The sequence below is a fragment of the Cetorhinus maximus genome, chromosome 1, assembly GCF_964194155.1.
Source record: "Cetorhinus maximus chromosome 1, sCetMax3.hap1.1, whole genome shotgun sequence".
Classification (NCBI taxonomy): domain Eukaryota; kingdom Metazoa; phylum Chordata; class Chondrichthyes; order Lamniformes; family Cetorhinidae; genus Cetorhinus; species Cetorhinus maximus.
Window position 1 is genome coordinate 244830272 of NC_135879.1, and position 17056 is coordinate 244847327.

The 17056-nt window shown below is 46.8% G+C and overlaps 1 protein-coding gene across 3 annotated transcripts in view; it reads left to right on the forward strand.

The window, feature by feature from the left end:
• Window positions 1-17056, forward strand: part of shtn2 (shootin 2) — a 71768-nt gene that overhangs the window by 22885 nt on the left and 31827 nt on the right. For all 3 annotated transcript variants that reach the window (XM_078561902.1, XM_078561969.1, XM_078562058.1), the window contains exons 5-11: window positions 1790-1856; window positions 3599-3693; window positions 4687-4843; window positions 10011-10108; window positions 11608-11689; window positions 13126-13220; window positions 16825-16971. In XM_078561902.1, coding sequence (XP_078418028.1) covers window positions 1790-1856; window positions 3599-3693; window positions 4687-4843; window positions 10011-10108; window positions 11608-11689; window positions 13126-13220; window positions 16825-16971 — 741 coding nt within the window. The remainder of the gene's footprint in view (window positions 1-1789; window positions 1857-3598; window positions 3694-4686; window positions 4844-10010; window positions 10109-11607; window positions 11690-13125; window positions 13221-16824; window positions 16972-17056) is intronic.

A 17056-nucleotide genomic window follows, 5' to 3' on the forward strand; every position in this document is an offset into this window, starting at 1 on the left:
GAGATGAGGAGAAATTTCTTCACCCAGAGAGTGGTGAGCCTGTGGAATTCGCTACCACAGAAAGTAGTTGAGACCAAAACATTGTATGTTTTCAAGAAAGAGTTAGATAGAGCTCTTGGGGCGAAAGGGATCAAAGGGTATGGGGAGAAAGCAGGAGCAGGCTATTGAGTTGGATGATCAGCCATGATCATAATGAATGGCGGAGCAGGCTTGAAGGGCCGAATGGCCTACTCCTGCTCCTAGTTTCTATGTTTCTATTAGTGAGAAGGGTTTCAGTGTCAGAGTGAGGATATTAGAGATGGGTTTTTATGGGAGACTAAGGGTGTTTGAGGAATGCGTTTCTGTGGGAGAGTGAGGGTATTAGAGAGATGGGTTTTGATGGGAGAATGAGGGTAATTGAGGGATGGGTTTCTGTGGGAGAGTGAGGATAATAGGTGGATGGATTTCGGTGAGAAATTGAGGGCATTAAATAGATGGGTTTTGATGGCAGAGTGAGGGTATGAGAGAGATAGGCTTCTGTGCGAGAGTGGGGGGGTTAGAGACATGGATTTTGATGGGAGAGTGAGGGTATTAGAGAGAAATGGGTTTCTGTGGGAGAGTAAGGGTATTAGAGAGGTGGGTTTCTGTGGGAGAGTGAGGGTATTAGACAGAAGGGTTTCTGTGGGAGAGTGAGGGTATTAGAGAGATGGGATTCTGTGGGAGAGTGAGGGTATTAGAGAGATGGGATTCTGTGGGAGAGTGAGGGTATTCGAGAGATGGGTTTCTGCGTGAGAATGAGGGTATTAGAGAGAAATGGGTGTCTGTGGGAAAGTGAGGCTATTAGGGAGATGGGTTTCTGTGGGAGAGTGAGGGTATTAGAGAGATGGGATTCTGTGGGAGAGTGAGGGTATTAGAGAGGTGGGTTTTGATGGGAGAGTGAGGGTATTTGAGGGATTGGTTTCTGAGGGAGAGTGGGGGTATTTGAGGGATGGGTTTCAGTGGGAGAGTGAGGGTATTAGAGAGATGGGTTTTGATGGGAGAGTGAGGGTATTAGAGAGATGGGATTCTGTGGGAGAGTGAGGGTATTAGAGAGATGGGTTTTGATGGGAGAGTGAGGGTATTAGAGAGATGGGTTTTGATGGGAGAGTGAGGGTATTAGAGAGATGAGTTTTGATGGGAGAATGAGGGTATTAGAGTGATGGATTTTGATGGGAGTCCGAGGGTATTAGAGAGAAATGGGTTTCTGTGGGAGAGTGAGGGTATTAGAGAGATGGGTTTTGATGGGCGAGTGAAGGTATTAGAGAGATGGGTTTTGATGGGAGAGTGAGGGTATTAGAGAGATGGGATTCTGTGGGAGAGTGAGGGTATTAGAGAGATGGGTTTTGATGGGCGAGTGAAGGTATTAGAGAGATGGGTTTCAGTGGGAGAGTGAGGGTATTAGAGAGATGGATTTTGATGGGAGAGTGTGGGTATTAGAGAGATAGATTTTGATGGGAGAGTGAGGGTATTAGAGAGATAGATTTTGATGGGAGAGTGAGGGTATTAGAGAGATAGATTTTGATGGGAGAGTGAGGGTATTAGAGAGATAGATTTTGATGGGAGAGTGAGGGTATTAGAGAGATAGATTTTGATGGGAGAGTGAGGGTATTAGAGAGATAGATTTTGATGGGAGAGTGAGGGTATTAGAGAGATGGATTTTGATGGGAGAGTGAGGGTATCAGAGAGATGGGTTTTGATGGGAGAGTGAGGCTATTTGAGGAATGGGTTTTGATAGACTGAAGAACAATTATTTCTGTGTTACCATTTTCAGGATGACAGTGGAGTACATTCCGATGACTGTAATGAAACAGTGACGATGCGAAAGGAGATGGAACATGGTGAGTTACAGATTCCACAATTTTGATTCGGGACAAATGGCTCTGTGTCTGAGATTTGTGACATCTTGGGGTTGTTACTTTTATTCACATTTCATCAAGAAAAACTGGGGATTCGGTGTTCAACTGAACTGGGACAGAGCGAGGCCGGTAGGTTGAGAAAAAGTTATATATTGAAAGGGTTGGAGAGAGGAAGTGTGAGGGTGTGATAGGCAAAAGGTAGAGTGAATCAGAAAGATGGACAGAATGTGAGACACGGAAGCTGAGAGATAGTAAGAGAGAGATAGACGGATGGACAGACAGACAGACAGACAGAGGGACGAGATTCATCAGGGAGACTGTGAATGGGATTGAACAATCTGTGACATTGCGAGTCTGGTTACTGAATTCTGGCTGCTTGTTACTATTGGGTGGATAAACCATCGGTGTGAGACCCATCATGTGATCGCGGTGATTTGACCCAATCTTCCCATCACAGACTGATCCCCTCCCGCTCCACGCTGTTTGAAGTTTGTTCCCTCATGTCTGGATTCCAGCTAAAGAGGAACTACTTTCCCTGTATCTGCCCTATCACAATCTTTAATTGTTATGTGGGTCTTGTGGTGCAGTGGTTCTATTAATACACGAGAAACACAGGCGCCTGGACTAATAATCCAAAGAACTGTGAGTTCAAACCTTACCAAACCAGTTTGAGAATGAGAATTTTAATTCAGTAATGGCAGGTTGGGTCTCAGTGAAAGTGAGTGTGAAGCTGTTGGATTGTCATAAAAGACCAACTGGGTCACTCAATCCTTCAGAGAATAAACCTGCCACCCTTACGCAGTCTGACCTGGATGTGATTTAAGTCCCACAGCTTCTCAATGAAGTGGCCTAGCAAACCATTGGTTCAACACGCAGGCTCCAGAGTAACCCCTTCGACAGCCTGCTGCCTCCTAAGATGGTGGTTTGCGCCGTGGTGGTTAACTCTGTGTTAAACATCGCCTGGTGTGACTCAGGGGCCTCGCTCTGTCCTGACAGTCTCTGCCCCATTTACTGCAGAGGGAGACAGCGGCCTGGGAAGGTACACGATTCACTGGCCTCTGTTCTCCCCGGGCCTGCTTCTCGGCCAGCTGAGCTTTCCCTTTCTGCTCGCCTCTCCCACTGCCCTTCCAAACAGGCAGCGCATCACCACCTTCTCAGGGGCAATTAGGGGATGGGAAATCCCGGTGACACCCACATCATCCCCTGAAAGAATTTAAAAAACCAGGCAGCCTCGAGAGGTCCCGGCCGTCAGCGACTGTCTCCCAGCCGTCAGTGTCAATGTCCACCATCTTCATATCTCACTCACAGGGGTCCATGGAGTGAAGGTATGGACGCCCAGGAGGTTGTGACCTAGTGACCAGCTCACTGTACAGAATGTCTTTGGATGTGTGGCCATCATTGACCTGATGAACATGAGTGAGCCAGTGCAGGCATCACTGGCATAGCAGTGAGTGTCAGCTGATGGAATGAACACACTCCAGAACCTCTGAGTTGGTCAGCAGGAGTAACCAGGGAAGAGCAATAAATGCCAGTGACGCTCACTCAACCCGAGAACGGACAGAAAGCAAATTCTAACCACCTCGATCGCTCCTCGACCCTTCCAAACTCCAGGGAAACTCCAGCTTCTCCTCGTAGTTTAATCTGTCAAGTTTATAATCCCTGCACTGCCCCCTCTCCAAAATTAATCTTCCTGACTTCCTAACATCTATCTCCTTATCTTTCAGCCTCCATGCAGATTATTGCAGAACTGGAAGAGCTGGAGACACAGCTGGAGATTGAGAAAGCTTGCCGTCAGAATGCAGAAGTGTTCGCTGTTAAGGTGCATTTTAAGACAACATGAGCTGGGCAATGCCATTTTGAAAGCAATGCAGGAACAGCGAGGGCTGTACTTACACAAACCTTAGAGTGTGACAGGAGAAATTGGGAAGACTGTTAGAAAATCAAGCAGGATTCTTATATAAAAGCAAAACACTGCAGATGTGGAGTCTGAAGAAGAGTCATATGGACTCAAAACGTTAACTTTGTTTCTCTCTCCACAGATACTGCCAGACCTGCTGAGTTTATCCAGCATTTTCTGTTTTTATTTAAGCATCATTCCTAGCTTGATTCATAGAGGTATAGAATCGGAAGGAAGTTATGCTGAACCTTTACAGGTTGGGCCTCACTCGGAGTATTATACCTAAAGCTGGGCATCAAAATTTAGGGAGGGTGTCAAGGCCTTGGAGAGGGTGTAGGAGAGATTCACTCGAATGGCTCCTGGGATGAGGGACTTCAGCTCTGTGGAGAGACCGGGATTGTTCTCCATAGAGCAGACAAGGTTAAGCGGAGATTTGATCAAAGTGTTCACAATGATGAGGGATTTTATCACAAGAAGCTGTCAATCTCCTTCCACTGGCAACTAACCGCCCCTGATTGTGAAAACAATTAGCGAAAGAACCAGATGGGAGAAGAGGAGAGTTGTCCTAACGCAGTGAGTTGTCCTGGTCAGGAATGTGCAGCCTGTAAGTGCGGTGGAAGCAGTTTCAACATAACTTTCAACAGGGAACCAGATGAAATCTAGAAGGGAAAATTCTTGCAGGGCTAAGGGGAGAGAGCAGGGGAGAGAAACTATTTCGACAGCCCTTCAAACAGACACTGTGGGCCAAATGGCCCTCCTGCTGTAATACTGTATGATCACGTGTTCGGAGGGGGAGCTGAGTGATTGATCCTCACTCCCCTGCAGCACTCGATGGGGTTTTAATAAGCGCAGCAGGTTTTCCACATGACGGAGAGACTGCGGAAGGACTCTGGTTTGTTATTGTTTCTCCCACAGCTGACCAAAGAGAACCAGAAACTCCAGCGCCTGAGCCTCGCCTTACAACCTGTCTGGGACATGCTCCCCAGTGACATCACCCACCTGGTCCTCGAGGACAAGGAAAGCCCTGATCCCACAGCTGAGCCCGCATTTTGTTACCAGCTCCAGGTCAAAGGTACGACAGCAATTCCAACTTACAGTGTGTACGGGAGGTCAAGCAGATCAGCCTTTTTACACCTAGAGTCCAGAATTAGGAGCGTGTACAAGCTCCTGCATCCAATCACCTCCAGTCAAACACTGGAGGCATGAAAATACCTCAAAGTTACTGCATGGAATCAGGCCATTCGGCCCACCCAACCAATGCTATTGTTTACCTTCCACACCAAGTCAAATTCTCTTTACTGTCCTGTTCATAAGACCATAAGACATAGGAGCAGAAATTAGGCCATTCGGCCCATCGAGTCTGCTCCGCCATTCAATCATGGCTGATAAGTTTCTCAACCCCATTCTCCCGCCTTCTCCCCATAACCTTTGATCCCCTTACCAATCAAGAACCTATCTATCTCGGTCTTAAATACACTCAATGACCTGGCCTCCACAGCCTTCTGTGGCAATGAATTCCTTAGATTCACCACTCTCTGGCTAAAGAAGTTTCTCCTCATCTCTGTTCTAAAAGGTCTTCCCTTTACTCTGAGGCTGAGCCCTCGGGTCCTAGTCTCTTCTACTAATGGAAACATCTTCCCCACATCCACTCTATCCAGGCCTTTCAGTATTCTGTAAGTTTCAATCAGATCCCCCCTCATCCTTCTAAACTCCATCGAGTATAGACCCAGAGTCCTCAAACGTTCCTCATATGTTAAGCCTTTCATTCCTAGGATCGTTCTCGTGAACCTCCTCTGGACCCTCTCCAGGGCCCACATCCCTCCTGAGATACAGGGCCCAAAATTGCTCACAATATTCTAAATGTGGTCTGACCAGAGCCTTATAAAGCTTCAGCAGCACATCCCTGCTTTTATATTCTAGTCCTCTCAAAATAAATGCCAACATTGCATTTGCCTTCCTAACTACCGACTCAACCTGCAAGTTAACCTTAAGAGAATCCTGGACCAGAACTCCCAAGTCCCTTTGCACTCCAGATTTCTGAATTCTCTCCCCATTTAGAAAATAGTCCATGCCTCTATTCTTCCTACCAAAGTGCATGACCTCACACTTGCCCACGTTGTATTCCATCTGCCACTTCTTTGCCCATTCTCCTAACCTGTCCAAATCCTTCTGCAGCCTTCCCGCCTCCTCAATACTACCTGTCCCTCCACCTATCTTTGTATCAACTGCAAACTTAGCCAGGATGCCCTCAGTTCCTTCATCTAGATCAGTAATGTATAAAGTGAAAAGTTGTGGTCCCAACACTGACCCCTGCGGAACTCCACTAGTCACCGGCCGCCATCCTGAGAAGGACCTCCTTATCCCCACTCTCTGCCTCCTGCCAGACAGCCAATCTTCTATCCATTCAACCCCTTTCCCTACATCCACCTCTCCAATTTAATCTTGAATGTTAATCTGCCTCAACCACTCACCCTTGGAGTGATTCCCATAGCCTCCCAACTCTCTCTGTGAAGCAGCTTCTCCTCAACTCTATTCTAAACCTCTTACTTTTAACCTTGTGCCTGTGTCCCTCTCATTCTTGACCCCTGAACTACTGGAACCAATCTGCTTCTGTCCGTCCACCCTTTCATAATGTTAGCCATTGCCAGTAGGGTTTTGTTAGCAGTGTGGTTATGTTGCTAGTGATTAGAGGCCTGGATCTATGTTCTGGTGACATGAGTTCAAATCCCACACAGCAACTGGGGAATTTAAATTTGGTTAATTAAATAAACTGGAATATAAAGCTAGCCTCAGTAATGACAATGATGAAACTACCCGATTGTCATAAAAACCCATCTGGTTCACTGAAGTCCTTTAGGGAAGGAAATCTGCTGTCCTCACCTGGTCTGGTCCATGCGTGACTCCAGACCCACAGCAATGTGGTTAAACTTAAAGACTGCCCTTACAAGTTAATTGTACCAAAACAGGTAAGGGGATCAAAGGTTACGGGGAGAAGGTGGGAGAATGGGGTTGAGAAACTTATCAGCCATGATTGAATGGCGGAGCAGACTCGATGGGCCGAATGGCCTAATTTCTGCTCCTATGTCTTATGGTCTAAAACACTATAAGCACGATACAGACTGCTATGGTTTAGTGCTCACTACCACCTTCTAAAGGGCAATGAGGGAATGACAATAAATGCCAGTGATGCTCCTGTGCATTAAAAGATCTCATGCAGAGGAATATGAGGCCCAATGGCCTTATCTAGGTATAATCTTCCAATGGTGAAGCAGGGCTGGATGGCCCACCCCTGCTCCGACTTCTTATTCCCAAGAGGGAACTGGGCAGGAGTCAGGCCAGGCGTAGTTCATGGAATCATAAAATCGTAGAATTGATACAGCACGGAAGAAGGGCATTCAGCCCATCATGTCCGTGCTGGTTCTCCTGAGGACCAGTTCACATACTGCCACTCCCCCACCCTCTCCCCACATCCCTGCACATTCCTCACTTTCAGATACTTAGAAAATTTAGAGAGATTTACAGCACGGAAGGGAGGCCACTCTGCCCATTGTTCCTACTCCGGCCGAAAAATGACCCACTCTCCCTAATCCTATTTTCCAACCGTTCCTTCACTGTGGCTGGGTCAAAATCCTGGAACTTCCTCCCTAACAGCACTGTGGGTGTACCTACACCACGTGGACTGCAGCGGTTCAAGAAGGCAGCTCACCACCACCTTCTCAAGGGCAACTAGGGATGGGCAATAAATGCTGGGCCCAGCCAGCGAAGCCCACATCCCATGAAAAGACTTTTATAAAAGCATTTGGTCCGTAGCCCAGCAGGTTACAGCACTCCAGGTGCACATCCAGACTCCTTTTAAATGAGTTGAGGGTTTCTGCCTCCACTACCCTTTCAGGCAGTGAGTTCCAGACCCTCACAACCCTCTGGGTGAAAAACCTTTCCTCATCTTCCCCCTAATCTTCCTAACAATCACTTTAAATCTATGCCCCTGAGTCACTGACCTCTCTGCTAAAGTGAATCGGCCCTTCCCATCCACTCTATCCAGGCCCCCTCACATCTCAATCAAATCTCCCCTCAGCCTCCTCTGTTCCAAGGAGAACAACCCCAGCCTATCCAATCTTCCCTCATAGCTGCAATTTTCCAGTCCGGGCAACATCCTCATAAACCCTCTATACCCTCTCGAGTGCAATTATATCCTTTCTGTAATGAGGTGACCAGAACTGCAAACAGTCCTCAAATTGTGGCCTAACTAGTGTTTTATACAGTTCCAGCATAACCTCCCTGCTCTTGTATTCTATGCCTTGGCTAATAAATGAAAGGGTTCCATATGCCCCCTTACCCACCTTACTAACCTGTCCTGCTACCTTCAGTGATCTGCGGACATGCACTCCAAGGTCTCTCACTTCCTCTACACCTCTCTGTATCCTCCCAGTTATTGCGTGATCCTTTGCCTTGTTTGACCTCCCCAAATGCATCACCTCACACTTCTCTGGGTTGAATTCCATTTGCCACTTTTCTGTCCACCTGACCAGTCCATTGATATCTTCCTGCAGTCTACAGCAATCCTCCTCACTATCTATAGCGTGGCCAGCTTATTTTCCCTGGATCCCACGGGCTTTTATTTTTTTAACCAGTCTACCATCTGGGATCTTGCTAAAATCCATGTAGACCACATCAACTACACTACCCTCATCAATCTTCCTTGTTACCTCTGTAAAAAATTCAATCAAGTTAGTCAGACACGACCTTCCTTTAACAAACCATGCTGACTGTCCGTGATTGCTCTGTGTCTTTCTAAGTGACAGTTTATCCTGTCTCTCAGAATTGATTCCAATAACTTACCCACTACCAAGGTCAGACTGACTGGCCTGTAATTATTCAGTCTATCCCTTGCTCTTTTTTTAATCAAAGGTACAACATTAGCAGTCTTCCAATTCTCCGGCACCTCACCTGTATCCAGTGAGGATGAGAAAATGATGGTCAGACCCTCCGAAATTTCCTCCCTGGCTTCTTTTAACAGCCTGGGGTACATTTCATCTGGCCCGGGTGATTGAAAAGGCCTTAAGACCATAAGATGTGGGAGCAGAAGTAGGCCATTCAGCCCATCGAGTCTGCTCCACCATTCAATGAGATCATGGCTGATCTGATAATCCTCAACTCCACTTTCCTGCCTTTTCCCCATAACCCTTTATTCCCTTACTGATTAAAAATCTGTCTATCTCAGCTTGAATATACTTAATGACCCAGCATCTACAGCCCTCTGCGGTAAAGAATTCCACAGATTCATCCTGAGAGAAGAAATTCCTCCTCATCTTAAATGGGCACTCCCTTACTCTGAGATTATGCCCTCTGGTCCCAGACTCTCCCACAAGGGGAAACAACCTCTCAGCATCTACCCTGTCAAGCCCCCTAAGAATCTTATATGATTCAATAAGGTCGCCTCTCATTCTTCTAAACTCCAATGAGTACAGACCCAACCTACTCAACCTCTCCTCATAAGAAAATCCCTCCATACCCGGGATCAACCTAGTGAACCTTCTCTGGACTGCCTCCATTGCCAGTATAATTCTCCTTAGATAAGGGGACCAAAACTGTTCACAATATTCTAGGTGTGGTCTAACTAGTGCCTTGTATAGTTTTAGCAAAATTTCCCTATTTTTATACTTCATTCCTTTTTGAAATAAAGGCCAACATTCCATTTGCCTTCCCTATTACCTGCTGAACTTGTATGCTAGCTTTTTGTGATTTATGCATGAGGAACCCCAAATCCCTCTGTGCTGCAGCTTACTGCAGTCTTTCTCCATTTAAATAATATTCAGCTCCTCTATTCTTCCTGCCAAAGTGCACAACCTCACATTTTCCCACATTATATTCCATCTGCCAAGTTTTTGCCCTCTCACTTAATCTGTCTATATCACACTGTAGACTCTCTGTGTCATCCTCACCACTTGCCTTCCCACCTATTTTTGTGTCATCCGCAAACTTGGCGATAGTACATTCACTTCCCTCATCCAAGTCACTAATACATATTGTAAATACCCACCTTCAAGGATGCTAATCCCTTTAATACTTCCTCTCTCCCTGTGTTTATCACATCCAATACTTCACACTCCTCCCCCTTAACTACAATGTCTGCATCCTCCTCCTCTGGTTCCAGAATGATCTGTGAGGTCCTGAAGCCACACAGTCTAGTATCAACATTGCTTATCCCCTCACTGATGAATCTGTTGTTTTAACATCAGAATTTCAGGAAAGAATCTCTCATCTCCTGGAGGAAAAGAGACAACTGGCCATCAAGGTGCAAGAGATGGAGAGTCGATTGGTGGAATTGATGGAGCAGGTATGTGCTTTAATTATGGAACCATTTTTGAACCTAACACATGCGGCTGAAGCAGGATGTCTCTTGTTAAACCATCATAATATGGAGCAGACACTGCTGAGCACACACTGGGAATAGTTTTGATTACAATGATCCCTTCTCAGTCCTACATTCACACCCATTGCATTAGTTCCCAGTGAATCAAACCCCTTCCCATTCACTCCCATTGTATCAAATCCAAATAGACCCAAACCCCTTCCGATTCACTCCCATTGTACAGACTCTCAATGAACCAAACCCCTTCCCATTCATTCCATGGTATAGGATCTCAGTGAATGGAAATCCTTCTCATTCATGCACATTGGGCAGAATCCCAATAGGATCTCATTGGATAGAATCCCAATTAACAAACCCTTTCTGATTTACAGCTGGAATTAGCACTTGGACAGATGCAGCTATCAGGCTGGGAGGAGGCAACAGTGCAAGGCAGGAGAATGAGAAAATTGGAACCTGACACACTTTGTATTATCTCTTGAATTCACTATGAAGATGTTGATTCGGAGATGGAGCATCTCATCTCTCTGTTTAAGGGGAGGCAACATGATGAGTGGAAGGGATAAATTAAATAGTCACAGAAGCAAAGAATGTATTGTGTCCACTAGTCATTTGGATGATCAGGTTGCTAGTGAGATCTCTAGAGGTCCTGTACTTTGCCATGTTTCTAAAGCTGTAACTGGACTAGCACACTAGCCAGAATACTGCAAGGTTTCTGAGACCAGTTAGCATTATTTGCCTTGGGTGAGTTGGTGTCAGCTGTAGCTCAGTGGGTAGCAATTTTGCCTCTCAGTTACTAGGCTGTGGGTTCAAGTCCCACTTCAGAGATGCATCATCGAGGCTGGCACCCCCAGTGCAGTACTGCAGGAGTGCTGCACTGTCACAAGTGTCATCTTTCAGGTGAGATATTAAACCAAGACTCCCCTCATCCCTTTGAGGTGGATATTAAAGATCCCACGGCACTATTTCAATGAGGAGCACGAGAGTCCTCGCCAGTGTCCTAGCCGCTATTTATCCCTGAACTAAAATCACTGAGAAGCCGAGAATCTGATCTTTTATCACATTGCTGTGTGTGGGATCTCACTGTGCACAAATTGGTTGCCGCACTTTCTGCATTACAACAGTGACAACACTTCAAAAAGTATTTTATAGTTGCAAAACGCTTTGGAATGTCCTGAGGTTTTGAAAGGTGCTATAGAAATGCAAGCTCTTTGTTCTTTTTGAGGTAGGGTAAGCTGGGTTGTCTGGGGTGCCGTTTACTCCATACCCAGAGGCAGCATTATAAAATCATAGAATCTTACAGCGCAGCAGGAAACCACTCATCCCATTGTGCCTGTGCTGTGGAATACCACCAGGAGAATCTTCATTGATTTCTGGGCCAATCACTTATTCCTGTTTGTTAAAGTTCTCCTGGTGTTTATAGTGTAAAGACCTGTTCTGATTGGCCGCTCAATGACATATTGTAGGTGGAGGAGGAGCATGCTGAGAAGATGGATCTGCAGAAAGCCCTAGAGAGGCAGAACAAGAATCTACAACGATTCAACACAGGTGACAACTCACACTGCGTTCGCTGCTGACATTTTATTTCCTTAAGGGTTGTTTTGGTATTGGTTATTGTGCAAACTGTGCTCCTCACCCTCACCTCAGCTACAATCTCTTTCAGGTTGTCTGTCTGTCTCTGTCTGGTGCGCTCTCTCTCTCTCTTTCTTTCTCTCTCTCTCTCTGCTTCTCCCTCTTTGTCCTTCCCTCTATCTGTCTATTGATATCAAGCTATGTGGAAATCTAAGCTGTGGGGAGGACACAGAGAGTCTCCAAACGGATATGGACAGGGTAAGTGAGTGGGCAACAAGATGGCAGATGGAGTATAATGTCCGGAAGTGTGAAGTTATTCAGTCTGATCGTAAGAATAGAAAAACAGAATATTTCTCAAAAGGTGTGAAACTTGTAAGTTTTGATGTTCAAAGAGGCTTGGGTGTGTTTGTACAAAGAACTCACTAAGTCAGCATTCAGGTGCAGCAAGCAATTTGGAAAGCAGCTATCATGTTGGCCTTTATTGCAAGGGGATTGGAGTACAAGAATAAAGAAGTCTTGCTACAGTTGTACAGGGTTTTGGTGCAACCACATCTGGAACACTGTGTGCAGTTTTGGACTCCACATTTAACAAAGGATACACTTGCACTGGAGATGATACAGTGAAGGTTCACTTAAATTGGTCCCTGGGATGAGGAAGTTGTCCTATGATGAGATACTGCGTAAATTGGGCTTAAATTCTCTGGAGTTTAGAAGAATGAGAGGTGATCTCATTGAAACATAGAAAATTCTGAAGGATAGATGCTGAGGGATTGTTTCTGTTGGTTTAGGGGAGTCTCACAGTAAAAGGGACTGATTGTTTAAGATTGAAATGAGGAATTTCTTCATTCGCAGGGTCGTGAATTTCTTGTGTCTCCTTCTTCTTTACTCTGTTCCTTTGTCTCCATCTCTCCCTCTCTCTGTCTCTCTTTCTGTCTGTTTCTCTGCCTGTTTCCCTCTGTCCCTCTCTTTTCCTCCCTCTCTTTTTCTCTCTCTCTTGCTGTCTCCATCTCTCTCTCCTCCTTGATACCTCAGGATTAATCTGATGAGCGGATACATTAAGTGGGGAGCTGTGCCTGGCATGAGTACACGTCCGAGATGCCAGCTCCATCATTGGTGTGTCAGCTCTCTAACCGGTAAGCACAGTGCCCCCACTGGCAGTGTGGGATTTACCTCAGTCCTTACTTCCCCCTCACCGACTCCAGACACCTCTCATCTACATCAATTGCAAAATTCTTTCCAATAAACATAGAATCCCGGAGAGAGGCCATTTGGCCCATTGTGCCCGTGCCAGCTCTTTGGCAGAGCTATTCAATTAACCCCACGGCCTCCTCCCCTTTCTCCATAGCGCCCTATGTATGAGAGCTCCAAGCAATAACTAGGCTAACGTTTCCCCCCTTTTCTTCTCGTCTCAGTCTCCTCGATGGTGACCCGCGAATATGAGGAGCTCAAGCAACATCTGGAGCTGGAACAAGACCTCCGTCATGTGGCTGAGAACTACGCACATCAGGTAAAGGAACCGTGAGGGCAGGGTGCTGGGGCCCAGACACTCCCCACCCAATTGCTGCATATAGGCTTCCGTGGTTGCCACCTATACACATCTGTATCAGAAATTCCAGCTGTGTGGTATGGCCATGGGGTCATGGAGCTTATAGGAAAAGTTACTACACTGATTGAGGGAGCGCAATTGGGTCATATGAATAGTCCAGAGTATGCAAGTTCAAATCCCGCCAGGGCCATTTGAGAATTTGCCCTCCGTTTCCAAATCTAGAACAACAAAAGTTCATGTCAGGACAAAGTATCCATGGATACTGTCAGGTTGTCGCTGAGGGAGTGGGAGGAGGGGGAGGAGGGGAGGAGGGGGAAGCGAGCAGTGCCCATCACTGAGCCTGTGGTTTTAATGTCGAGCCTAACAGAACTGAACTTGCTGCTGGCGGCCTCCAGGAGCCGCTGATTAGGCCGCATTTAGACCTGGTTTTCCTGAACTCCTGCAGGCCAACTGTGTCCAGCTCAAAGCAACATTGCAGAGGTGGGCATGGGTTTGGGGCGGGGTGTGGTAGGGAGGTTAGAGGGGGTAGGGGGCCTCAAACAGGCATTAGGTCCCTGAGGGAGCAAAGATTAGTTGAGTCGCCATTTTGCTAAACTAAATATCACAGGAGTTGAACTCACGCAGTTCCTCATCACTCATTCCATAAAGAGCGATGCTCCTCCTGATTTCACAGTAATTCTGACCAGGGCACGTCCACATTTTTAAAAAATTCATTCACGGGATGTGGTCTTCGTTGGCTGGGCCAGCATTTATTGCCCATCCCTAGTTGCCCTTGAGAAGGTGGTGGTGAGCTGCCTTCTTGAACCGCTGCAGTCCATGTGGTGTAGGTACACCCACAGTGCTGTTAGGGAGGGAGTTCCAGGATTTTGACCCAGTGACATTGAAGGAACGGTGATATATTTCCAAGGCAGGATGGTGAGTGGCTTGGAGGGGAACTTCCAGGCACTGCCCTTGTCCTTCTAGATGGCAGTGGTCGTGGGTTTGGAAGGTGCTGTCTAAGGAGTCTTGGTGAATTCCTGTAGTGCATCTTGTAGATGGTACACACTGCTACTACTGTGCATCAGTGGCGGAGGGAGTGAATGTTTGTGGATGGGGTGCCAATCAAGCGGGCTGCTTTGCCCTGGACGGTGTCGAGCTTCTTGAGTGTTGTGGGAGCTGCACTCATCCAGGCAAGTGGGGAGTATTCCATCACACTCCTGACTTGTGCCTTGTAGATGGTGGACAGGCTTTGGGGAGTCAGGAGGTGAGTTACTCATCACAGGATTCCCAGCCTCTGACCTGCTCTTGTAGCCACAGTATTTATATGGCCAGTCCAGTTCAGTTTCTGGTCAATGGTAATCCCCAGGATGTTGATAGTGGGGGATTCAGTGATGGTAATGCCATTGAACATCAAAGGGCGATGGTTGGATTCTCTCTTGTTGAAGGTGTTCAATGCCTGGCACTTTTGTTGTGCGAATGTTACTTGACACCTGTAAGCCCAAGCCTGGATATTGTCCAGGTCTTGCTGCATTTGGACATGGACTGCTTCAGTATCTGAGGAGTCGTGAATGGTGCTGAATATTATACAATCATCAGCGAACATCCCCACTTCTGACCTTATGATGGAAGGAAGGTCATTGATGAAGCAGCTGAAGATGGTTGGGCCGAGGACACTACCCTGAGGAACTCCTGCAGTGAAGTCCTGGAGCTGAGATGACTGACCTCCAACAACCACAACCATCTTCCTTTGTGCTAGGTATGACTCCAACCAGCGGAGTGTTTTCCCCCTGATTCCCATTGACTCCAGTTTTGCTAGGGCTCCTTGATGCCACACTTGGTCAAATGCTGCCTTGATGTCAAGGGCAGTCACTCTCACCTCACCTCGGGAGCTCAGCTCTTTTGTCCATGTTTGAACCAAGGCTGTAATGAGGTCAGAAGCTGAGTGGCCCTGGCAGAACTCAAACTGGGCATCAGTGAGCAGATTATTGCTAAGCAAGTGCTGTTTGATAGCAATGTTGATGACCCCTTCCATTACTTAACTGATGATGGAGAGTAGACTGATGGGGCGGTAATTGGCCGCATTGAATTTGTCCTGCTTTTTGTGTACTGGATATACCTGGGCAATTTTCCACATAGCCGGGTAGATGCCAGTGTTGTAGCTGTACTGGAACAGCTTGGCTAGGGGCGTGGCAAGTTCTGGAGAACAAGTCTTCAGTACTATTGCCGGAATATTGTCAGTGCCCATAGCCTTTGCAGTATCCAGTGCCTTCAGCTGTTTCTTGATATCATGTGGAGTGAATAGAATTGGCTGAAGACTAGCATCTGTGACGCTGGGGACCTCCAGAGGAGGCTGAGATGGATCATCCACTCGGCACTTCTGGCTGAAGATTGTAGCAAATGCTTCAGCCTTATTTTTTACACTGATGTGCTGGGCTCCTCCATCATTGAGGATGGGGATATTTGTGGAGCCTCCTCCAGTGAGTTGTTTAATTGTTCACCACCCCATTCACGACTGGATGTGACAGCAGTAAGTGCTGACCCAGTCAGTGATGCTCACATCCCATGAATAAATTTTTTAAAAATTCAGGCAGCAAAGCGGCAATGTGGAAAAACTACCTGTCTGAGCAGTTCCATTAATACCCGGGGAGCCAGAGACAAGGAGCTCAATGTGAGAATAGGTAAAACATCATCATTTCAACCAACTGTAAAAAGGATTTGATACAGTAAAACGTTTTCCACGAAAACAAAGCCTCAGGTTTTACTGTGCACATGTGCGCTCCACTCTCCTTTACCCGGAGATACCCGGAGTCTGGAAACCTATAAGAAAGGGAACTCAATGCCTTTGATGCCAGGTATCTTTGAAGGACTCTGGGCACACACTGGAGGGGCTTTGTACCTAACACTGCTCAGAACAGCCTCCAGCTTCATTCACCATTTGCAAAGGATGGCTAAAGTTGGCTTGGCTACGCCACCCGACTTCGGTCACCGGGGCCTGGCCATCAGGGCATGCAGTGGGATCCCACTGGATGTAGTAGAAGAGAATAATCCAAGGTGAACCGGCTCCAGACTGTCAGTAAAGAGCACTGGAGTCTTAAGACGCGAGAGCTACTAACTTTCAGTCACAAAGGTACAACCCAGGACAATGACCAATCAGACCAACCCGTTCCTGTTGTGTCATCATTCCTTTTCAATTCGGCCTTAAAGCTGGGCAGATTTCCCTGAGCCTTGTGTGAGTAACAGAATGTTCACTTGCTTCTCTGGGGAAATGGGACAGATAGATCAGGGAATCCCACTGGAACGTGTTCACTGCAGTTCTGCCAGGTAATTGTAGAGTTTGTGCATCTTTCTAGCATTACAGAGAACTTGCAGCACAGAAAGAGACCATTCAGCCCAGCCAGAGACCATTCAGCCCAGCCAGACTAGTGTTTATACTCCACATGAGACTCCTTTACATGGGGTGTCGGACATTTCCGTGTGTGTGGAGGCAGAGTCAGGACAGGAGAGCAGAATGTCCAGGACCTTTTAATCTAACGAAGGGAGTAATTATTTTAAAGAGAGGTCACTTCCTCTATCTTCTTGAATATAGATGCGTGTGCAAAAGCAGGAAGCAAACCGGCAAAGTATGATCCTCCTGGAGAATGTGACCCCAAGCACGCAGCTTCTCAAAGCCATGGAGGAAGTGGCCAATGCAACAAAGATCTTGGAGGAAGAAAGAATCCAACATGAACAAGAGGTAAAGAGAGACGGGGATGGAAAGGCTGCCCTCCCATTCACTGCCCCCTCACCATGCAGCAACACATGGGGGCCAAAGGCAGAGA